Source organism: Anser cygnoides, chromosome 2, assembly GCF_040182565.1.
Source record: "Anser cygnoides isolate HZ-2024a breed goose chromosome 2, Taihu_goose_T2T_genome, whole genome shotgun sequence".
In the NCBI taxonomy this organism is placed as follows: Eukaryota; Metazoa; Chordata; class Aves; order Anseriformes; family Anatidae; genus Anser; species Anser cygnoides.
In genome coordinates this window covers 20,871,340-20,895,954 of record NC_089874.1, presented here as the reverse complement: position 1 = coordinate 20,895,954, position 24,615 = coordinate 20,871,340, and the positions used below count along the sequence as shown (strand labels likewise).

The 24,615-nt window shown below is 37.5% G+C and overlaps 1 protein-coding gene across 2 annotated transcripts in view; it reads left to right on the top strand.

Moving 5' to 3' along the window:
- The window catches only part of PLXDC2 (plexin domain containing 2), a 268,092-nt gene that overhangs the window by 30,724 nt on the left and 212,753 nt on the right, over positions 1–24,615 (top strand). Inside the window, exon 1 of one of the 2 annotated variants that reach the window (XM_013172072.3) lies at positions 7,758–7,788. The exons of the other annotated variant lie outside the window; for it this stretch is intronic. Within the exon in view, the coding sequence (XP_013027526.1) occupies positions 7,773–7,788 (16 nt within the window). The 5' untranslated portion in view covers positions 7,758–7,772. Of the gene's footprint in view, positions 1–7,757; positions 7,789–24,615 lie in introns of those variants that run through there. 2 annotated transcript variants of the gene reach the window in all.

Below are 24,615 nucleotides of genomic sequence, written 5' to 3'. Positions count from 1 at the left end.
ACTTATTGAAATAAAAATTAATTGAAGTAAGACCGTCTTTGCCATAAATGATATATAGGCAGTAGAAAGGAATTATAAGGACCACTGTACCCCTATTGATTCTGTCTCTGAGCAACTATTATTCAATGTATTGATTGGATTTCTCATTTCTTAAACGCTTCAGAATTTTGTTTGCAAACTGTGTTTAAACAGGATGCCAGTTCACAGGGAAAGACAGAAGGAGAAAGACTTTTTTTGGTGGAAAAAGGGCAACAGAAATAGCAGCTGCTGTTACAGCTGGTGACTGCGGTAGGTAGCCATAACATTTTCAGAAATGAGTAAGCAGTTCTGAACAGCATGGGGCAGATGCAAGCCAGGTTAGAATGAGATCAAATCAGAAGAGATTCCTCAGCTTTATAAACTAGATGATTATTTCTTGCATCCTGTTCAAGTATCCAGTACCTCCAGATCCAGTTACATTTCAGGGTTTAGTGGCTGGGTTATTACAGTGCAGCTTGTTTTTGGAAGCAAAACCAATGATATTTTATTGAAATGGAATCACCTCTGCACCTCTTGTTGGTCTGTTGTTGGCTGTTATGTATGCCTTTATTGTCTCTCTATAAAGTAGCCAATCAAATATAGCAAAACAATTACAGGGTGCATTCTCAGGTACAAATTACTTTCTACAGACCACTTGTGTTAAGTTCCTCTGTAAATAGTTCAATTTCTTGGTCCTGCTCCAGTGATCTGGCTCAGTACTATTCAGTGTTCTGGTTTTCACTTGAATGTCACGTGCATTCTTCAAAAATGCAAATGACATTGCAATCAAAATGCAATCAAATGCAATCAATAAAGCAGATGCCCAGTTTGATGGTGCAGGTCCTCTGATCATTGAGATCATATGCTCTTTTGTCATTTTGTCTGAGTAGTTGAAAGTACTGTCAGATGAGAAAACAAACAAAACCTTGCTAAGATCCTAAAGAATTATTATTTCTGCCTAATCATCTGGATGAATTTTCAGTTTACAAACAGTTTCTCTGCAAACTTATCATCTGCTGTTCAGGGAAATTCTGTCTGTACTGATAGCTCTCATCTTTGCTTCCCGAGTGCCTAAGCTTGCTCACCATTTTTTCCCTCAGTATCATATTGTATTTCATGTAGAGAATTTTTCATTTAGTAATCTATCTTCTGGGTAATTAAGAAATTCTTTTTTAATCTCTTTGTCTTGTTGGTTGCATTCATGGTATTTATAGGTATGGAAATAGTTATTGTCTGGCCATTTTGTTCTTTACAATTGACCAGAAAAAGTGTTAGTCAAATAAATAAAAACTTCAAAAATGGAGCCCTCTTCACTAGCAAACAACGTCTGCATCTTTAGTGTTGCCAGCCTTGTATTTCCATACCAAACCCACTGAAATGGAAACTCAGCTTCTGTATGTATGTATGCTTAGTCTTTTTTTTTTTTTTTTAATTCAGTATAAAGATATATTTAATTTAAGGTAACTTCATTTAGATCTTTCAAAAATACCAGGGTTAAGCTCTTTATCCATTTGGTTGAGGGAGGACAAGTAGGAAAGCAAGAAGAAAGCTAAAATGTGGTGCAAGTAATTAAAAGGTTGCTTCCATCTGCTTTCATTATACAGCAGGGAAAACTTCTTATAGCATCTGTCAGGGAGTACTTCCCAGATGATTTTTGATGGCATGTCACACTATAAGAGAATGGTGTTGTTAGAGAATTATCTTTGGATTATACCACTTTTAATAAGGGGCAAAGGAATGATCTGCAGAGATGGCAAGGAAAGAACAGTTTTCTAAAGTTGTTTAATGTATTAGGAGAGAGAGACTACTGAGACAGTAGTTTCTATTCATGGTTCAGCAGTAGATAATATGGAACAGGGTGAGGCATAGAATAATGAGCGTTAATTTATGAAGTTTTGACTTGGGGGATTTGATTCCTCTATCAAAGAGAGTTCCAGAAGTTACTAGTTAATGAGAAGTGATGGGACTTAAAGTGGTGTTTGAAAGAACTGTGGGAACAAAGAGAGACAAACTCCAATTACAGAGTCGATAGCGGTTTGGGGAGATGATTTATGGGGACACGGAAGGTCTGATGTTTGAGGATATGAGAGGAATATTTTTCTGGTAGAATTAATTTCTTCTGATAGATTAGATAAATGAGATCTTTTAGAGCTTCCTTCAGTCTGAGAGGGCTGTTATCTACAAGGAAAAATGTGTTGTGGAAATGAATATTAAAGCCCTATTTTTACAGTTAACTTCCTTTTCCAGTAAGTCACTTAAAGAAAAAGAAGCAAACTGTGCAGTAGTTCAAAACTTTGTTGTTCTGGCATATATACTTCTGTGATATATAAATATAATGGGTAGACTTAAGAGCATTCATGTTCTTTTTGAAATACTTTCTGATCAATTCCAGGTTGGATATAAGGAAACAGTTGTTTTCAACTTCAGAAGTAGTTTTACAGGAAAGGCAAGGATCATATCAGTTTGGATCTCTTCTTATTTTATCTTTACTGGTTCAATTGTCTTCAGGGTAAACAGATTTATAACTAGATGCTTGAGAAACACTAGTAAAATATGCAGTGAAACAAGAATAATAATTGCCATGGGAGCAACAGTGAAAAGGCTTTTTGCCAGTTCCACAGACACCAACTAATCAGAATAATTTAAGTCTTGGACACGTTTCAGAAAGGCCATTTATATAACGACTCGAAGTGAACTGTCTAGCTTAGGAGCTCTCCTCTCTGTTGTTAATTTATCAACTTTCATTCTGAGAAAACAGAAGATGCTGCTAATAGTTTTAAAGAATTCTGTAGTAAAGACAACAGATGAAATGTAGAGCTCTTATTAGCCAGAGTGGTGATTTTCTAACTGATAGAGGGATAGTTTTGTTTCTCACCGATATGTCATACTTCAGTGACAGTAATAATAGCTGTGCTCCACATTCCTGTTTTTCAGAAACTCCTTTCCGTAAAGATCAGTGGAAGGCCTCAAATGACAGAGATGGTGTTGATGGAAACCACCCTTTCCATCATCCTGAAACATTCCCCAATTACATTCCTTATTTCTCAGAACCTCCCATCTTGAATGTCTCTAGGCCCCCTCCACACTTCAGTTAGAGTTCTCACACTAGAGTAGGATATGCTCAGGAAATTAGAGACTGTTGACCAGAGCGCATCCTCCAGGCCTTTGCTATCAACAGATCAGTTGTATCAATGTGAGTTTTGTTTGCATGAAGGTTAGGACTGAAATTCATGAGACATGACTTCAACGCGGGTATAAAAAATGAAGAGTTAGGTACTGTGTAAGTTGTGACACTACGCAGTGCAGCCTAGACTAGGGAGGGACTTTATACAAACAGTACACATAGGTTTGCCCAAAAGGTATATCACTAGCTGTTTAGGACTATACATGTGTTAACTTTAAAACCATATAAATTATAGGCTTTTTTGAATCCATTAGTAGCTCTTATGAACAGCTGCATGGGTATCAAGCAGATTATCTGCAAACAGTAAAAGCTATAATGCTGTGCTTATGCAACATAAGAAATATTTTAGGCTTTTAGAAGTAAATATTATCTTAAGTTGTGCAATAGCAGAGGTAACAGGGACAACCACCATGTACTTTTACTGTCCTAACATTCCCCCAGAAAAGAGAGGCTTAATGCAGACTGAATAACACAATTATAAAGTAAATTACTCAGGTGACTGTACACTTGGGAGGAAGAAAAAAAAAAAGTAGGACCTCACGGAAGGAAGATAGGTTTATTTTGTTTTGTAACTATGGATTCTATAACATTAAAATGAAACTAAAAGAAAAGACCAATTCTGTGCTCACATCCGAGAACTCAGAAGCTATTGCACATGCTAGACACGTTTACTAATAGGCTGTCAGGTTTGAAAAATCAACTGAGAAATACTTACTAAATTTGCAGATGAAGCAAAGGTGAGAGGATTAAAAGTGCGTCAGGGGGGTGGATTGAGGATGATCATGACAAATGAGAGCAGCATTCTGAAAGAAATAGAAGCAAATTCAATGTGAAAATGTGTGTATATTCCTAAGAATAGTGTCTGAGCCATTACAGGATGCGAAAAGCTGGGCCAGACCAAGGATTCACATTAATGCTGCACCCAGGCTTGCACACTTCAGGAAAGATGCAAGCCACATAACAAGACCAAAGGAGAGGACTAAGACGAGGTAGCAATTGTGACCTACATGGCTAGAAAAGTGTAGAGGAACATTAAAGGGCTTAGTTAGTAAAACAGGCAGCAGGCTGAAGTAGAACACAAAAATATTTTTCAGGTGCTTAAAAAGTAGATGCAAAGGAAGGAAATAGTTAGATCTCCTGGCGCATGGTGGATAGGATGGGCGCTACTGAGAAGCAAGGCAAATGAGAGTAGGAGGTTAGGAATACGTTTGTGACTATGAGCAGTTAAGCTTAGCAGTAAATTGCCTAATGACATGGAAAATCTCCACTGGTAGAGATACCTGAGAAAGTTAGATAAATGTCTGGCAGGAATATCACAGGTATTATTAAATGCAGATGGACATGATAGATATCTTCTTGATCAATTTTCTCTGCTTCCCGCGAAATACATAAAAAAGATACTTTGTTTTTCTCTAGAGTCATTTATGTTTCCCAAATCATTTTAGTTTGAGGCATTTTGTTTGATTCCAGTGCTGAATAACTATTGCTTGACAAATCTTGGCTGCTGTTGCTTATATGGACCCCGTGACTGAGGCAGAGGAACCTGTGTATTCACACTAGAAGCCCTCTCAACAGACCCAGAGGAAGGAGTAGTTTGAAAAGTTGCATTTGATCTTATATCCTAACATCCAGGCATGGGTATGGACTTTCACTGGTAGAATCCTGAGACAAGACAGAACAACATGTTTTATCTGTTTTACGAAAAATCTTATGAAAATTTTATTACTGGTTGAGAGACAGGCTTTATAAGATGAACATACTAAAATGTTGACAAAATGTCAGTCAGTCTATCAATACTGAACAACAGAAATACAGTTACCACAACCAGAGGAAATCATAAAAGTACTTCCTTTCAGGATAAATTAGCACAGCAACAGTTTCAGAAAACTTGTTGAGATTCATTGCTACTACCCTTCAGTTGTCACTGTGTTTGCCTTTCATTCCTTCTTAAAAAGTCAGCTATGACTGCCTGTGTCCATGTATGTTGACAGAAAGGTCTTGGAGCAAGGTTTTGGTTCCCCTGAGTCAATGAGCTTTGCCAGTGTCTTGCATGGGGTCAAGACTTTGTCTCCAGTCTTTTATTTTTCTTCTTATTTAATAGCAGGAATTTTCATCATTTGTATCCTTGCCTTCAGAACAGTAGATGGAAGTCCAGGGTCTTTGGGAAACTTGAGAATCATGGGAATGATTCTTTTTCTAAAAGTAAAATAAATTAGAACTGGAGTAGTGTTACATGAATGGGCTTCTGAGAGCTGGCTAGACCAGTGGCAAATTCCTTGTGCTTATTTTTGATATGATATGACACTGGAACTCAAATGTTTAAAGCTGCCAGATATGTTCATGTCTTTCTCTCAGAATAGGAAATAATGGACATGTTTGTGAGTGTCCTTCAGACGCTCTAAATTCCAGGTTGTGTAATCATGCTGTTTCAAGCTCGAGAAGTAAAGTACATATTGCAATTACTCCCCTGGGATAATTGTTGTCTTGTTGAACAAGAATTTTGTTGCCTTGCTCAGCCAATCCTGAAGTATGAAGCACTTTAAATAACAAATAAAATAATTGAATTCATATTTTATTTAGTGAGTGTGGTGCCTTGTATAATCAAAAATGTTTTTGGCTGGATTCACATTCCGTGCTGTATTATTCAGCACCACCTCTGGCTCTGAATCCCAGCAGCTGCCCTGGCTCCCAACCTTTACCTGGCAAACATCCTCCTTCAGAAAACCAATGTTTGCAGGGACTAAGTAACAGAATGGAGCAGCTACGTGTATGTCTTCTAGATACAGTAATATTTGATTACTTAAGAATTTAAGAAAAACCTTATCTCCCATGCATTAGCAGATTTAATATTCATTTTTGAGGAACTGAATGATTCTGCACTTGGTAGGTCTGTCCCAAAGCTGAGAGAGATGAAGCACACATCTTTCTTTACAGATGCATTTAGCATATTCCTTGCTGTTTTTTTCTTATTCCTTCCACAAAAAAATAGTGTCCTGATTTCAGCTAGGAAAAAGTTAATTTTCCTCCTAGTAGCTGATGTGTTTTGGATTTAGAATGAGAATAATGCTGATAACACACCGATGTTTTAGCTGTTGCAGAGCAGTGCTTACACAGAGCCAAGGACTTTTCAGCTTCTCACACTGCCCTACCAGTGAGGGGACCAGGGGTGCACCAGGAGCTGGGAGGGGGCAGAACCAGGGCAGCTGACCCAGACTGGCCAAAGGGATGTCCCACACCACATGGCGGCATGCTGGACAATTAATATGGGGTGGCTGGCTGGGGCGGGAGGGACTGCTGCTTGGGAACGGACTAATTATTATTATTATTTCTCTTCCCTTTATGTCTTATCACGCTGCCTTTATCTCAACCCCTGAGCTTTTACTTTTTTTCCTCCTGATTTTCTCCCCCATCCCACTGGGAGGAGGCAGGTGAGCAAACAGCTCTGTGATACTTAGCTTCCTGCCAGGTTAAACCACAGCAAATAGTTATGGTACAGGTTTTCTTGTTTGCACTTTGATGGAACTGAAGCATCTTTACTTAAAGCTTTTCCAATGCATTTCTAAATGTATTGTTGCATTTTCCATCTTTAATCCCCCTTTGAACTATTGTTTTCTGTAGTTTATTGAGGCCATCTTGAGACAAAAGAAACCAAAGAAAATAAAAATTAAAAAAAAAAAAAAACAACCACTTTTCCTTCCCTTCCCTCAAAGACTGGGGGCTAATTATGTCAGTATGTGCATCTTTTGAAAATGAATCAGAATCTGAGTTCTTTTCAAACAAAACAAAAAGCCAGGAAGAAGATTGGATTTTTCACTATTTCAAGGTTCAAGGGAGCAGGAATAAAGAATATAGCAAAATTTTTGCACTGTGGTTATAAGTCTGGTGACTTAATGCACAGCATCTGTACATCACAGGAGAGTCTTGCCTAGTACTCAATTGGGCACATAATGAAGATATTAGGATATAAATTGAATTTGTGAAAGAGAACTTGGAGCAAGCTCTTTTTCAAAGGAGAGCTCAAGAATGCTTCAATAGGATGTGACTTCTGAAAGCCTGATTTAATGAATCCACCTCCAGCATGTGCTTCGTCCCCCCACTGCAGTATCTTATTCTCATTACACTATTCCTTAAAATAATTTATTGGGACCAAACAAGGAACATTATATTGAGGTGCATTACACTAACAGAGGACTTTTGTCTTACTAATCATTTTTTTTGATACATTAAAAACCCTGCATGTACATGTTTAGACCTTTCCAGCAGATGAGTGATTTCAACATAAAGCATCCAATTCTTTTATACTTTTTTCTATCTTTCTAGTGGAATGAAATCTTATCAAAACTTAGAGATTCATTCTGCCTCTTTGGGAATATCCGTGGCAATAATGTGCATCTAAACCATTCTGGCCTGTGGAAGAAGCCTATTGCATCCCTTGTGGTGCATGGCTGTTTCTTGAAAAAACTACATGATTCTGTGCCCTAATTTGTCAGCTCAAATTACTCCATTTTTTTTCAGGCAGGAAAGCTGGCAACCTGGGAACATTCTTTCAGATATCAGTTTTGCCAGAGATATGATTGGTATCAGAGGTATGATGCTTCTGGATTCAGAAACATTGTTTTTTCTTCCAGTACTGCATTTAAATATGTTATTTGGATAGCAAATCATACAGTCTACTCAGAAACACATTTGAAAAGAAGATTCATGTGGCTAATAGAAGCAAGCTACAGACACATACACATTTTCTCTGCTTCATGCATGAAGAAATCTGTCTATGTGAAAGGCTGATGTCTAAAATTCCCCTCTCTGTATATCTCCCTCCTCCTAGAATGTTTAATGTTTACTCACAGATTAAATGCTATAAAGATAAGATGTATTTTATGCACACAGACAAGAACATGGCTTTCACAAATTTGAGTTAGTGAAAAATCTTGGAAACACAGAAAAACAAACAAGCAAAAACCAGTTGCTGCTTGTGCTTAGGATTCGGAGATGTCTGCTGCTTCCCAGTAGAAATTGCTCACTGCCTGTTCTCCCTGTCCTCTGTTCTGGGTACAAGCAGAAACTTTGCATTCTAAAGTAATTGAATGTACTTTAACTCGTTAAAAAAAATCTCCAGCTAATTCCACCTTCTACTAGATTTACTGATTTGTTTGCCAGTTTTCTTGCCATTTTCTCTCTATTCCCATAGTTTTTAGTGTTCTGGCCTTCAGTGGGGGAAGAGTTTTTACTCTTTCATTACTGTTTCTGTGCAGTAGATGAATGATGGTCATTCTTTGGTGTTTCTCATGATTATTACTTCTGTCCACAACAGTGGATGTAATACATGAAAAAATCACTTTCATACCTGTAATTTTGCCTTCCCTCAGTATTGATTTACTATGTATGAACAAGTTTTCTTGTTATTAAATTGGTAATCTGTCTTATGTTTGGTCTGACATAGCATTCCTGTTTTGGGGGGTTGTCTGACTGAAGGCAAGAAGGAGGATTACGTAAGGTTAAACTTTCACATATTGTGAACCTACTTGCTTAGTTCAAAGCTGCTATTAGTGGATTTGTTTTCTGTGTCTTCTGCCCTGACAGTTGCTTGTAGGAAAGCTCCCTTGGTCAATCAGTGCATTAGATCTGAAATGGCATCATTTTTCAAAAAGAGACAGAATAGTTCCTTAAACCTCCATTCATCTGGTTTGTTATTGGAAGTTTAATTTGCAAATAGCGAACCCATCATAAGAGAAAACAAAAGATCAAGAAAAGAAAGAATCAATTTAGCCCTTTTTCGATATGAATATGCTACGAAGGAAATTATGCATCTCAACATTAGATGTGAAGGATTTTGCTAGGATTAGTCCCAACCTAATTATATGCAAAGCATTACACTATTTGAATTTTGTTGTTTGAAAGCAGTCTTATGGGGGGGGGGGGGGGGGGGGGTGATAAGAAAATAAAGCCCACGGCAGTGGGATTGTAGAGGAAAATAATACTGTATTCAAAACATCTTTTTTTTTTTTTCCATTTAAAACCTTTCTATCATTTCTTTTGGATTTTATTAAATCAACGTTATTTTTCATATTTGTACTCTGAATATTGAGAGTTTAGATTCAGGTTAAGTAAATGATGCCTGTACCAGCTGCTAAGACTTCCTAGTTAACCTGTGTTGCTACTTGTTTTGTGGTTTTTTTTTTTGTTGTTTGTTTGTTTGTTTTTGTACCTGTGGAAAGCTTCTAATCTGCTACCTGTTTCTGGCATGGAAAGGAAAGGAGGGGGACGGGGGGCTTGCCTTTTGTAAAGGCTAACTGGAAAAACTGTATTTAAAATTGCTTTAGCTGATGGGTAGCTCCATATCCATGCTACGTTTAGTTTCTGAATAGCCTCTGAGGATCAAAAAAAAAAAAAAAAAAAAGGCAAGCTTAATTGTTAAAGGAAGTAAAGGAAGTTGTTGGTTTAGTTGTTTGGGATTTTTTTGTTTGTTTTTCCCTCCTCAGCTTTCCATTCTTTGTCCCAAGGGCTACCTTAAATTATTTATTTTGAAAACTCTTGCTTCACCCTGTGTTAGATGTTTGTGCTAAAGTTGTATTGACATAAACATCTGCACAAATCCCAGTTCAAAAGAATACTTAGTTGAGGGAATTGTTACGGAAACAGCTGCCAGCTGACATCCTGTTACTGCAAGGCTGGGGAGGCTGGCATACAACTAACATTTTTCCCTTTCTGCCTGTTGTGAATAGACAGCTGAGTTGGCCAGAAATTGCATTTCATGTAGTAAAGAGTGAAAGATTGGGCCAGGTATTTTAAACAGCCTGAGTGTTACTGACTCCTCATTAATTATTTAGCATGGTTTTGCTCACTCACTGTGACCATTGTTCTCCCAAACAAATCAGGAATATATACAAATTTTAAAGAAGCATAGAAGTAGCATAACAACCCTGTACATATGAGAAAAAAAAATAAGGCACAATAAGGCGCCTATAAGGGCACAATTACAGTTTTATAAAGCAATTAAATTTAATTTTCATAATTGCTTTATTACTTTACACTCTTAATTGCCAAAAGGATATAAGGTGATATCAGATGGGGGAAAGAAAGAGAAGACGACATTTTCATTATTTTTTATCCTCTAAACTGAAAGAGATTAAGGAACTCTAGCATTGGGTTTTGTGCATGTATTGCAATGCCAGGAGAACATTCTGTTTTCACTGATGTAATAGTGGGAGTTGTCAGAGAAGGACATCAGGCATTTCTTCTCCATACACTAGTTAAATCCAGAAATTTGATGGTGCAAGAAACATAACACCTGTTTTGTCAGATTTCACATTTTTAATGGATTGCTGTTGTATTCCACAAGTAATGTCATTTTTATCTAATACATGAAGTGAAGGGCAAGGATCTTATATAGACCTAGATGATAATTGCCCAATAAATGTTTCATGTGCAACTAAGACAGTGATTAATGCTTGACAGATGAAACAGGAATAGAGAGAGCACCCATCAATGCCTTTTAAAGGATAACAAGGCAATATGTTTGCATTTAGTTTTCAAAGCTCAGGATGATGAGAGGAGATATACAGCTGTTAGATAGCAATGTATTTATGGCTTATGTATGCCTCTGTCATGAACAACATTGTAAAAAAAAAAAACACAAAAGGTTCTTCACATGCACTTTTGATGAAATAAAGAAATAGGATGTATCATTCTGTCAAGATTATTTTACTTGTCCATTCATTCAAGGTAGGGTAAAAGATCTTGTTCTTGATTTCATAGTTAATCATCTAAATGCATGCCACATTTGGGGTTTTATTTTTTGGCTTTTACAAATCATATTGAATGCCTGACAATGTAAAGACAATTTTAGAGATAGCTGTGGGTTATATCTGTTTTACAGGTTATAGGCTTGAAAACTAGGAAATTCATCTTTCAAAAATGTGCACTAACAAACAGGGCTTTATCTGATAATATTTGATAAGAAAATATTGTATAGCTCTCTAAATCAAAACATTATTGGTGATCTTATTTCACTGAATCATGTTTATTTGTTGGTTGTTTTAAAGTATGGTAATGGCCAATGAAATCCTGAACATCAGTACGTTTTGACAAAGTGAGAGTATTTGCTGACAAAATCATTCAAGATCCATTCAAGATAGCATTTTAGCCACTCCAGACTATCCTCAGAGCTGACATTTCCCTCTTTGAGGTGTCTGTACTTCAACGGCTGTACTGCCACATGGGTGCTGAAACAAAGAATTTGGAACGACCCTTGACAACAAAGGTTTCCCTTCAGTGGGAAGGGAAAGAGCATTGATCGTTACCCCGAGGAAAAAATAGTGTGTCATTAATTACTATAAACCAAGTAGTCTTTCTGCAAGTACAAACTCATCAGAGACTTGCCGTGCCTGAAGTTCCTTGGGAGGATAATAGACAAGAAGAACCAACACCTTGATGCTCACCTTTCATCAACCCATAACAAAAGTCACAGCCCTGACATGCACTGCTAGGCACCTTACACACCATTTCCTAGGAGTGGCAGCTTATGGCATTTTCTGTCTTTTATTTATTTATATTTTACATGTTTCATTTAAAAGCAAATGAAAGCCATATACCCATTGTCAGCAGAGTATTCTCTTTGTTTCTTCGTGAGAAGGTATTTAACAACTGAAGCAAATTAAAGCATGTGGTCATTTTACTTAGAAAATGAGCTAGTGTCGTAACATTACATTGTACGTATATACTGACCATGCCTATACTGATGGATATCTATTATTCTAATACGGCTGAGAAAAAGTTACAGAGGCTAAACAATATGCCATTGGCCAATAGAATTGTAACACTGACTTTTATGAATAGAGTAAAACAGAATGATACACTGCACTTAGGTCTGAAATGCATTCACCAGAAAACAAGAAAAATAGTCTCTACATGTTTTGTTTTCTGCCCCTCCCCCCCCCCCCCCCCCCCCCCCCCAGCTTTCAGGAGAATTTCCCAAAGGTTTTTATTTAGTTCTTTTTGGACTTCTAAAAACCTTGTTCTCACGCATCCTTGATGCTTTTGAAAGAAGTTTGGGAAAATAAGTAACTTAGTGTTTAAATGCTCAGAAAGTGGCAATAATGTTCATTTAATGGTATGACTTTTACCCTTTACCTGCAATGCTGTCAGATGTCTGACAGCAACACATTAAAGCAGTTCAGACTCTGCATCTCTCAGCAATATTTCGTTCTGGTTCATGTCCTTAAGCTCTGAGTCTCAAAGTTTAAATGCTAACAATGTGCACTTAATACTGATGAATTCAAAAGTTAGTGAGACTATTGTCACACCTACATGCTAATCTGCTGACTGGCCAATAAACACTAATTTTCAAATCTCATCCAGCTAATTTAAATTGGATTACATTAGTTGTTTTATCTAACAACATTAAAATAAGAAAAAGTCCTAAAAACTGGTGCCTGCATAAGACAAAACATTGAATAACTTCAAAGACTCTCTTCCTTCTTCCACAACCCAACATATTAAAAAAAAAAAATAAATTGAAGCAAGACACGTTGTTTATGATACATGCTTTAAAAGTGGATCAATGGAAAGTCTATCCATTTAAAACATCTTGACTTCCTTGGGGAAAATGCTAGTATAATATTATTGAATACCTATATCCTAATATGTATTATTCTATTTGTACTGATCTAGGATTGTAACATTCTTTCTCATAAACAGGCAAACTTTAAGACATTGTGTTGTACTTTGATGTAAAGCTTCTGGATGAAGTTTGTCTGTACACTTACACTTACGCACACACGCGCGTATGAATACACCCACACAAAAACATCCATCTAGCTTTGCAAGAAAGAACACAGTTCATACTGTCTGCTATTCATATCCTTAGCTGTCCATACTCAGAAAATGCTCTGCAGTGATAACGGTAGATAATGATATTCTGTGTTGCTTTGAGCAGCAGCATAGTCAACTGTCTCCTGTGGCATTTTCAACCTCTCCCACAGAAACAGTAAAGGCAGAGCTCGATTCCCTCAAGGCAGTACACCACAGCCTATTGGTAAGCAAGAGGTGTCACGTGTTACAGGAATGTCTCATTTAACTTATTAAGGATTCGATCTGTAGTAAATTGGTCAGCAAACAATAGTTCATCTGTTTTCTTGCCATAACAGATTTGTGTACTAACAAACTATGCTGCTTTAGGTGCTATCTAATCACAAAGGAACAAGAAGAGATTTTCTGTTTATTTCTATGTATGTAAACAGGTTCCTACAAAGTTGTTAAAAAGCAGGTTGTAGGAGACAGGTTGTAGGAGACAGGTTGTAATTCAGATTTTTGTGTAATTTGATCTGAACTCCATGTAAGTTGGGTCTGGATATATCAATAATATTCACAGAACTATTCAATTAAAAGAAGAAGAAAAGCACTTTTGAATATAAACAAACTATAAAATATATGCTTATAAAATAAATAAAATACAGTAAATTATATATAAAAGGTTTAAACAGGCCTTAGAAAATATTGTAAGGATGGTAAACGTCATTTTTCAGAGGTGCCAGCTAGGAGCTATGAGATGCTCTTGCTGGAAGGAGTGCTGGAGCAGCAGGCGTTAGTGAGGACTGATGGGAGGGAAGGGAAAAAGGAACTGGCAGTCAAAGGCAAAGATTCTTCTTGAAGTGTCCCCCAGTTTTCCTTAGGAGAAAATAATTAGCAATGAGAGTAGTAAAAATGATAGGAAGAGAGCTAGATAATTGCAAGCAGGAAAGATTTATTTATTTATTTAAGGGGGGGAGGGGGATATTTACTAGCTAGAATACCTTCTTTAGTGAATATTGTCATGGAGAAAACTGGGGAATATAAATACAGCAACTCTCAGCAGTTAAGCAAATACTCCAAAAGATGAGGTGTGAGTTTTTTGTTCTTAAGGACTTGGAAATTTTTCATTAATTTAGCAAATGATAGCCATGATCATTTTTTCTTTATGAATAAATCATCAATCTTCCTCAGTTTGAGTAATCCACCACAAACAGACAGGAAGAATTTTTTATTATCATATTTCCTAGCTGTAGATATTTGGAGTTCTCTTAAAATACCCTGGCAAGGTTGATTTGATTTGTGATGTGATCTAATCAAAAGCAGAAGTTTCTGAGTTATTTGGGGTGTCTAACATAAATAATTGTATATCTGTATTGGGTTTAGGTGGCAAGGTTTTGGTAGCAGGGGGGCTGCAGGGGTGGCCTCCGTGACAAGAATCCAGGGGCTGCCCCATGTTAAATATGGGCCAGTTTCAGCCGGCTCCAAAGGGGCTCACAGCTGCTCAGAGCCAAGCCAATAAGCGATATTGTTTGTGCTTCTGTGCGAGCAGATTTAAGGGGGTGGGAATTATTGCTGTGCAACTGCAGCTAGGAGAGAGGAATGAGAACCAGCCCTGCAGCCCCCAAGGTCAGTGCAGAAGAAGGTCAGGAGGTGCTCCAGGCATGGCACATAAGTTCCCCCGCAGCCTGTGGAGAGGCCCCTGGTGGAGCAGGCTGTCCCCCTGCAGCCCATGGGTCCCACACGGAGCAGATCTCCACGCTGCAGCCCGTGGAGGAGCCCCCGGTGGAGCAGGTGGATGTGACCTGGAGGAGGCTGCGGCCCATGGAGAGCCCCCGCAGGAGCAGGCCCCAGGCCAGAGCTGCAGCCCGTGGAGAGAAGCCCACGCATGAGCCGGGGGTTTGGGGGGAGCTGCCGGTCATGGGAGACCCATGCTGGAGCAGTTTGCTCCTGGGGGATGGACCCCGTGGTACAGAGCCGTGTGGGAGCAGTTCTTGAAGAGCTGCTGCCTGTAGGCAGCCCCCTCAGGATCAGTTTGGGAAGGACGGCATCCTGTGGGCGGGAACCCATATGGAGCAGGGTTAGAGAGAGACCGTGAAGGAGCAGCGGAGATGAAGTGTTGGGGCCTGACTGCAGCCCCCATTCCCTGGCACTGCTGGGGAGAGGAGGTAGAAGAGGATGGATGGGGGTAAAGTGTTTTCAATTGTTGTTGTTGTTGTTGTTTCTCACTGCTCTAGCTTGTTAGGTAATAAATTGTATTAATCTCCCTATGCTGAGTCTGCTTTGCCGATGATGATAATTGTTGGGTGATCTCCTTGTCCTTATCTTAACTGCTGCACCCTTTCCATCATATTTTCTCCCCCTTTCCCTTTGAGGAGGGGGAATGAGAGAGTGGTTGTGGTGGAGCTCAGCTGCCCAGATGGGTAAAACCACCACAACATCCAAGTAAAAAAACATGATTGTTTTATTTGAAATGTGGTACCTCTGTAGATCCACGCCCCACACAGAAAGGTAGAAAAAGGTTTTATCTGGCTGAAAGGGTAGGCATCCAACATGCCAATCAGTTTTGCATTATTAACATTAACCTTTTATTGAATACTCTGAAGTTTGCAGAAGGTTTTGTCCAGAAAGAAAGGCAGATTCAAACAGGAAGAAGACCTTCAATTCTTGGTTTCTTCTGCTGATTATTTATTAATATAATAAAATTAATAACAATATTAATATTGTTAATGTCAACTATGGGCACTGTTTGCCACAGAGAATCCCAAGCTGTGAAGAATGGCTAGTAAGTTGCTCAACTTGAATTTAATTATCTTTTCCTATTGAAGTAGGTGAGAAGGTCATCAATATGCATCCAAAAAGTACACAGCACAGTGCAACAGCAATCTCTGAAAGGTCAATGTTTTATCTTTTGTGGTGTTGTCAGGTTTTCCACAAATCAACATAATTAATCATCATAATTGATCATCAGAAAACTTCTATTGTGGAGAAAAGAAAAAAAAATCTCACCTAGAGAAGTATTTTTCCTGAAAATAAGAAAACTAATGAGAAAGTTAATTCTAATTAAGTTTGGTGAAGCATTAGCAAATGAAAAGATGAATACCTACTTTTTTTTTTTCTTTTCACTCTGTACATATTCTATAATTCTTAACTTACTAAAAAAGTTTTTCAGCTAGAAAGTTTTTAGAAGTAATATTTTCCATAAGAAAAGTCAGTTGCTTCAGCATAACTTGGAATGCCCTGTGGGGATTTTTCATCTCAGGCTGGTGGTGCCTCAAGCTTATGGTCAAGCTTATTTTTCAGGATTGATGGCAGGGAACTCTTGAGAAATTGCTTTCTTCTTCTTTTCCCAGCCCAGGGTACAGAATCACCTGCAGTCCATAAAGTACCTTTGGAAATCTTGATGAATAATGTGCATGGAAGAAAGGCTAGCATTTTACATGGTGCATATATCAAGGCTCTTTCCATCTTAATAAAGTCTTAAGTACATTGGGTCTTTTTCTAAGCATGTGAACTTGAGTCCTGACTGCTAGTTCTGTTTGTACATCTCAGTCATAGCCTTCATCTTCTTCAAGTTCTTTATTTGGTCATATGTTTTATTTACAGAAATATATACCATTGTTATACCAATGGTTATTGGTATACCAATATTGTAATTACAATGAAAAAATTTTCTGAAACTTTAGTTATTGCAGCTGTTAGTATAAATACTGTATGCCAGATCCATCCCTGTGGTAATTCAGTGGGTAGGAGTGTTTTAAAACTGGATGGTAAGAATTTTGATATCATGAGATGCATGTGAGTTTTGGCTGTTCTGACACTAATGATTTTCACGGATATTTATGTAGTTAGTGTGATATGATTCATGTGGAAGTAATATAAAGGCAGTTTTACCTTTTTTCTTTTTTTTTTTTTTTCCTAGTAGACCCCCAAATGCACTGTAGGGCACACAATGGCTTTTTAATGCGTATGTAAATAAGTAAAAAGAGGTGTTTTTGGAATATCCTCCTACATGTTATCTTTAAAAGCCAGCAGCTGTGTTTTCTTGCCAAGACAAAATAATTTTGAATATAAAAAGGATAAACAAGAGATGCCAGCAAATTTTGCTTTTATAATGAAAAGCTAAATTATCTTTTTTATTATTTTTGCTGGGGAAAAAAAATGTTTTATTTATTCTATATGGTAAACATTTTAGTGACAGTGATCAAAGATGGACTTGGAAAAATTCATCAGCATCTTGTTCAAATTTGGACATCAGCACCTGATAAATAATTGGATTTTAGAAGGTGATGTTTATTCTAGCTGATAAATTGCAGGCGTTGATAGATCTTTTGTTACAGCATTATAGGAAGAAAAGATTATAAATTAAGAAAGGTATGGACGTGTATTTCATGTTTCCAAGGCAACAAATAATTTGACTTTTGGAGTTAAAACTAGTGAAGAAAGGGGGCTTCTAAACACAAGGTGTTTTAGTAAGCATTGCTGCAAATATTAGTTATTTTGTAGGCCAAAAAATCTGCAAAGGGGAAGATAAGACAAAAGATAACTTTAGATTTTTTGTTTACAGTTTTGCCACTGCCGTGTGCAGTATGAAAAAAGTTACAAAAGGAAGAATTTGATGCTGTCAGTGAGTTATTGGTCAGTTCTTGCCAACATGTGACAGCAAGGAAAGAATAAATTTTATTTTATTTTGCCTGTACATTTCTTCCTGGCAGTGAGGTTGAGGTCTTAGCACATGATGAAAAGTACAAAATAGCATCTAGATACTGTAGAAAGCAATGAAAGTGTCAATGATTTAATCAGATGGATTCCCAGTACATTCTTTTTTTGTTGTTGTTGTGGGTTTTTGTTTTGTTTTGTTTTGTTTTCACTGAAATTACTTCACCAATAGTTGAATAGTTGGAGAGAAAAAAATTAAAAAAAAAAAACAAACCTCAGTTCCTTTGATAAGTCTTTAAACTATACATTCTGCCACATCTGTCTCTTGGGATACTTGGAAGAAGGGATTAATGATTTCCTGCAGCAGAGGGTTTGAGAGAGAGAGGATCTCTGTTGTACTTGTCTCTTGGAGGGTACTTCTGACTAGAACCTGACTCCCAGCTTTTTCAGTTTAGGTGAGATTGTGCCCAGTTTCGAGAGAGATGGATGAGAGGGGTGAGTTCCTGGAAGTGAGCTTCTGAGAGCAACAGGGTGAACAAGTTGGAAGTGTGGGAGAGTCCCAGAGGATTTGCCTAACCCCACCGGAAGCTGCATCGGCACCCTGTGCATTTGGGATTATACCTGGTGCTTTGGATGTGGAATCATTAAACCTTTTGGATGGCAGTGCATCATTAAACTGGTTATAAACCTTGCTGTCCTCTCCTCCAGTGAGTTCCACTGAGTGGTGGTTGCCACCTGAGTGGGTAGCTCAGAGACGGCCCAAATCAGGTCAGCTGTGATGTCACACTGACATAGTAGTATTGCTTGCAGTTAGATGTATGCCTAGGCTCCCAGGTCTCCTTGACCTGCACCCTACTAAATGATGGTCACAGGTTTCTGAGGGGCTCACAGCAGTTTTAAGAGGCAGGAATTATAGTGGAGTTGAAAGAAAGTAAAGGAAACCACAGGGAGCAAGAATGACCTTTCTAAATAGTGAAAGGGATGCAAGCCTTTCATTTTCCCTGCATGCACGTGCTCATAAACACATATATACTTTGGGAATAGAAGCTAAGTTTCATCATTTTGATTTTATTACCTCTAACTTTTTTACATAAAGATACCTGCTTTCCTTGTTCTATACCTGTGCAGAAGAATCTGAGACTGTAGTACAAAGCAGCCAAAAATCAGCTCTTGCTATAGGAAGCAGACCTTTAAGTCTTGTGGTTTGTAAATAACAGTGTTATCCTGAATCTCAAAGACAAAATATTTCAGGATCTATTGAAATCTATATTGAAAAAACTATTGTCATCCTGGACTATGAAGATGCCTTCGCATCTTCGTTATGCTAAGTAGGCTGAGTTGAAAAAGCACAGATCTTGAAAGTACATAAAAAGGTGCAACCACAGTGTTGTGTGTGGGGAACAATAGAAGGTTATAAGCATGGGAAAACAAACAAACAAAAAACAACAAAGAAACACCTCTAGATGCACCAGGCTATGCTATACATAGATATCATAGCACTGTGTATATGTATATCTAGCCTGTGTGTTTATATATACACATGCTATACTCCTATAGTGTATATATATATATATATATGCTGCAGACAGGAAGAGGGTTCTCAATAAGGGGCATTTTTTGGATACCTTTAGCAACAACATAAAGAACGCATAAGAAATGCCATTGGAGGTTAGTGTTTTAGCAGCTATAATTTCCAATTCAAAATATTTGGAATGGAGACCTCTTGTCCAAATTAAATAATGGGGAAGAAGTGAGATGAACACAGTATAAACAATCAATAAATTCATTAACAGGAGAGAGAGACATGCATAATCCACCGTGTGCACTTGAGTCTGCACAGGCAGATGAAGATGGCACAAGAGATTTTGGGGAGCAGACTGGTGTCAGGCATCCTGTTAATTCCCTCAGATTAATTCTTTCACCTTCTGCACCTTCATTGACCACATCATCTGCTGCATCTGGCAAAGTCTGCACTGCTGATTGTAGACACTCTGTTTGAGCATGCTTTTGGTTTGCTTTTTCCTTTGTACTTCATGGCTTCTCTACTGGCTCATTGCCAAGTGCTAAACCTAGAGGCAGAAAAATATGGATATTAACATGGCACAGACTGTGAAAATGAAAATCCACCTCTGCTGTGTGAAATCTGCATTAACATGACAGAAGAATATGAAGAATGATTGTTTTTCATTTACCTTTCTGTGCATACTTGTTCCAATTGATGTTAGTAGAAATTATGCATGTGAATCCAGGGAAAGCTATGCCAGAGCTCTTACTGAGTAAATTATGCAACCTATTATCTTTTTTAAACTTCTTGTTTTAAAGTTAATGCTCATCTTGAGTTATAGACCAAGATGTCTGCTCCCATGAATGGAATTTTAATGGTAAAACAGTAGTACAAAAGTAGCATTTCTCAATCCTACTTTTAGATACACGTCAGATTGCTTCTGGTCCTGTGATGCACAAGAGAACATTTATGTAGCAAAAAGTCACACAGCACATATTTCAGAAAGGTAAGAGGAGGAGAAATTGTGTATGTATGTATCTCAAAGGCAAGAAACAATAGTTTTAGAGCTAATACTGCATCACTGCATGCTGGAGACTGGACTGGTTTGGGTATGCAGCTGTGCTTCAGGCAGGCCAGTGAGCCTTGTCTCAGCATCTCCCTCTTGATATTTTCAGTGTTTTTTGTGCCAGAATGCCTCTAATGCCAGTCATATACTAAGAGGGTAAGAGTTTCTTGATCAGAACAAGAGAAATGATTGGTTTGGAAGCCACATGTTGATCATCTTTGCTGTGGACTCTGTTAAAGCACTTGTTGAAATAACAGTGAGTAATAGGACTGAAGCATTGTAGTATGAATCCTCATTTCCAGTAATGCAAAAGGACAGTAGCATTATAATTCCATGTCATATCTTATTATCTTTATGTCTCTTTTGTTGTTATTGTGTTGTATTAAATGGGACAAAATGTTTTTAAAGGTTACAGTCATATTTTGCAATCAGAATAATTTCAACACAAAAAGGAGATAGGGAAAATACGTTTTATTATTGCATAATTAACCAGAGTGTTCTGGAGAACTAAATCTGTCAGGGATCATTGTTCTCCCAAGGCTTAGCTAAATCATGGGTATTTCTTGCACAACACAGAATAGAATAAGATTAACAAAGGAGTTACCTGACCTAAAACTAAGTCTCTGCTTGCTTTCCTCTGTGTGACACTTCTCAAAGACAGAGAATAGGCAAGGCTGCTTTATATTTTTTCCTTCTCATCTGTCGAACAGTCTTACCCTGACTTCACTCCTTGTGAGCCCTTTAGTAGTCCCATTGTTTTTGGTAGGCTTTCTTATCTGAATAGCAATTATTTCTGTGAATAAGCATTTGTACTGTTGAGCTCTTAATCAGTACTGCAGTTGCCAAGTGTTAATAATGCACAGCGTGTTCTACACGAAGTTATGCTGACATTTGCCCTCTGCCTCACTGTGAAACTCCTCCACTGCAAGTAGGCGAGACAACGTCCTGGCTTCTATGCCTTGATTTACCCTTTTTAGCTTTTTTAAGTATTCTGAAGTGATGCTTAAACTTAGCAAACATTAGCTAAAGCTTTCCCTAAATTGAAGGAATTGATTCAAGATGTTAATTGATGAGGAAAAGCAAAACTGGCCTGTGGCTTACTCCAGCACCATGCAGGGGTCACGTTACTGCATCCTTACATTTCCTGTTGATTCTCTGATCACTTTGGCTGGATGGAAATTTTGAGTCAGTGTAATCTGTGGACAATAACAAGTTCAGATGTAAACTGACAGTTGTTGGTTTGCACTTATGTCTGGCCTACTTCTTTTTTCAGTATTGCTCTCAGTGGAATTGTGTTGCTCTCAGTTCATCAGTAAGCAAATGGGATGGTCGATAGTCTTAGTGGTGGCTTTTATAATAATATGATGACTCACTTAGGGATAGTGAAACAAAGAGTGTAAAACACGAAATATGTACCATAGTAAGCTGAAGGGATTGCTGAAATTGCTAAATTGTTGTATCGGGCTCTCACGATAAGATTCAGCTCTAGCCACAAAATCGAGGAAGAGCATGTCTAAAGAAGGAACACAGTGTCCAAAGGAGAACTTAAACAATTAAATTAGCTGAGTATGTAAAAAAAAAAAAAAAAAAAAAAAGGCAAAACTGATGAATTGGTAAACAACAATAGAGCATGTGCAAAAACAGAAAGGAGAAAAGTACAAGGTGAAGAAGACTATGAGCCTTCATCAGAAAGACCCCAAAGTGTGACTACCAGAGGGTATTGCGCATGTGAAAGTAGGGGGAACAATATGATAATTAGTTTTTAGAAATACTTAACATAAATCCTGCCCTTTCTTGGAAATTGCATGAATATCTGTATCACCATACCATAAATAAGTACTCATTGTCTTGCTTGGGGTACATGTTCAGTGGAATTATCCCCCACATACCCAGTGCTGTTAATAAAGAATACCTGCTTTCTAATTCTCCAAAATGAGTCTTGGAAAGTTACATCACTTTTTGCATTTCAGTAGGGATAGATCTCTCATACAGATATTTTGGAACTATCAGATTATCAGAATATGTTAAAGCCAGTAAGTGAACATTTAATTAAAGAATCTACTATCTCCGGACCTTTCAGACTATAATTAAGGACATACAGTATGTGATTGATCACAGTTTGAAATTTTACAACTCCAGGTGTGATAAATGTAGGGAAATATGGCCCATTAATATTTGAAGATTCCTTTTTTGTCTACACTGGAAGAAAAGAGTCTCTTGTTTCTTCCATTCTAACTCCAGAGTTGTTTTTGTTCTTATATTATCAGTTAGCCTGACTTGGCTCTGATTTATTCACAAAAGAAATTGCTAGATTTTAGTAAACTTACTTTCATTTTACTTCCCCTTTATTTATAGTAGCATTGATTTTTTGCATTTTTTTATTCAAAGGGGAGTCAAATTCTTTGAAGGTGCAGAGAGAAAAGGGGAACAAAAATGGTGCTATTTGGATGTCTTGAAGTCCTTGCAAAAGATGCCACTGTAAATCGTAGTAAATGTCAAAACTGTGATGGCTTGTCATATTGTCCCATGAGGCAGTGAGGAGGAGATCAGTTTGAGTTCAAAAGCTAGCAATTCAGTAAAGGCTACTAATTTGATTTTCTCTGTCATATATAAAGCATTTTCTCCTTTATATTTTTAATAATTGTACTTATCTGACATACTAGACAATTAAAAATGAATAAGGTAGACATTTTTAACAAAAAAAAAATTGACGTTAAATTTTTAACAGTAAATTTACTGCCTGCTATGTTTTTGTAATAACTGCTGACTGCTTGTGTAGCTAATCTTATTTTACTGAAAATGGGTTTCGTTTTCTTAATTGACTATAGAGAGCCACTTGCATGAATTTCATGGAGGTTGGACCCACAAACCACAAGTGAAAAAAATGTGAATTCAGTTAGCTGAGCTAAACCTAACATAAATTATTTACATGGAGCTTGGACATTTGTTCTTTTTCATGGGAGACAAAAGACAACATGGTATGATATTCATAATAGTAAATAGTAAATCTTATCATGTTTTCTCTGGAATGATTTATCATTTAGGCCATGGTTTGTTATCCAGTCTAGCTCTATTTGTATAGTTATCTTAGGAGACTGATTTGCATTCTCATGTTCTCATAGAGACATTATTTATAAGTTTGCAAGTGGTATGATAGAAATCTCAAGTATTGTATTACATTGATTTGGAGTTTAAGAGAATATGTTTTGTTGACCTGCTAAGACATTAAGGTCTGGCATAAAGTTTTCAGCAGGATTGGCTGGAATATTGCTTGTAAAACACTGATAATCTTTTGTTGTTGTTGTCGCAGTTTTAAAAGATAAGTTTATATTTTTATTCTGAGCTGCCTCTATCTCACAGTAAGGGAATGAACTGCTTTTCCTCCCAACATATAGCGTGGCATGGGGAGTTCAACTGTGCTTTTCATTAGGGATTGTCAAGTAGGTACTGCTGGATGCAAAATAAATTTAAAGCTCAATGTTCTTACTAGGAAAAAATGTAATTTTAAACTCAAAAACATGTGCGTAATTTTTACCAGCTATGTGCCTCTATGCTTATGTGACACACTGTACAATTACTGAACAATAGAAATAACTTAAAGAATAAAATCACACCTAAACATTTGTCCAGCCCTTTATTTAAAATAAAAAGTTTAGTACTTGCTATGAGGAAGTAATTGCTAAAATCTGCTAAGGAAATAAACCTATTTGAGGATGAACTCTTCTGTAATAGACCAAACCGGGAAATTCCCTACCACATTAACTTTGCATATGTAAATGAAGTTTGATTTACAGCAGGTATCACTGCTTGCATTCTGAGGAGCATATTCCTTTTTCTACCTGAGATAAGTAGGAAGGATATGTCAATGAATTTTGGGATAGTTTCCCAGTGGTTTTTTTGTTTAATTGTGCAGTAATGGCTTACTCTTAAAGTAATTACTCATTTTCCTGTCAGATTGTCTTTTTGAGAAATTCTGATGTCTCTAGATTTCTGCCTGATTTTCACGTTTTGCAGTGGGAGGCTCTGGAGTACACCAATTCTCTGTCCTTTTCCCCAGCTCTGGTCTGATTTAGCTAAGTTACATGTTGTTAAAATTTCCTGCCTGTGGTGAGCATTGTGCCCAGCTGAGTTTGGCAGCAGCTAGAAACCTTCCACTTACTCCTCATCGTGAGCAAGCTCCCACGTGTTTTGTTCCAGTGCAAAACACAGATCAGCACAGCGCTGATTCTGCATGGGAATGTAAAAAGATTTAGGACTTCAAAAACCAAGACATGAATGCCAATAATTGTCTGCTAAGAAAGTGCAGTCCTCCATTCAGGCAAGTTTTTGTTTAAACCATACCATCCAGCACTGGTATGGGGAATGCATGCCTGAAGCAAGGAAAAAGGCATTTTCCTG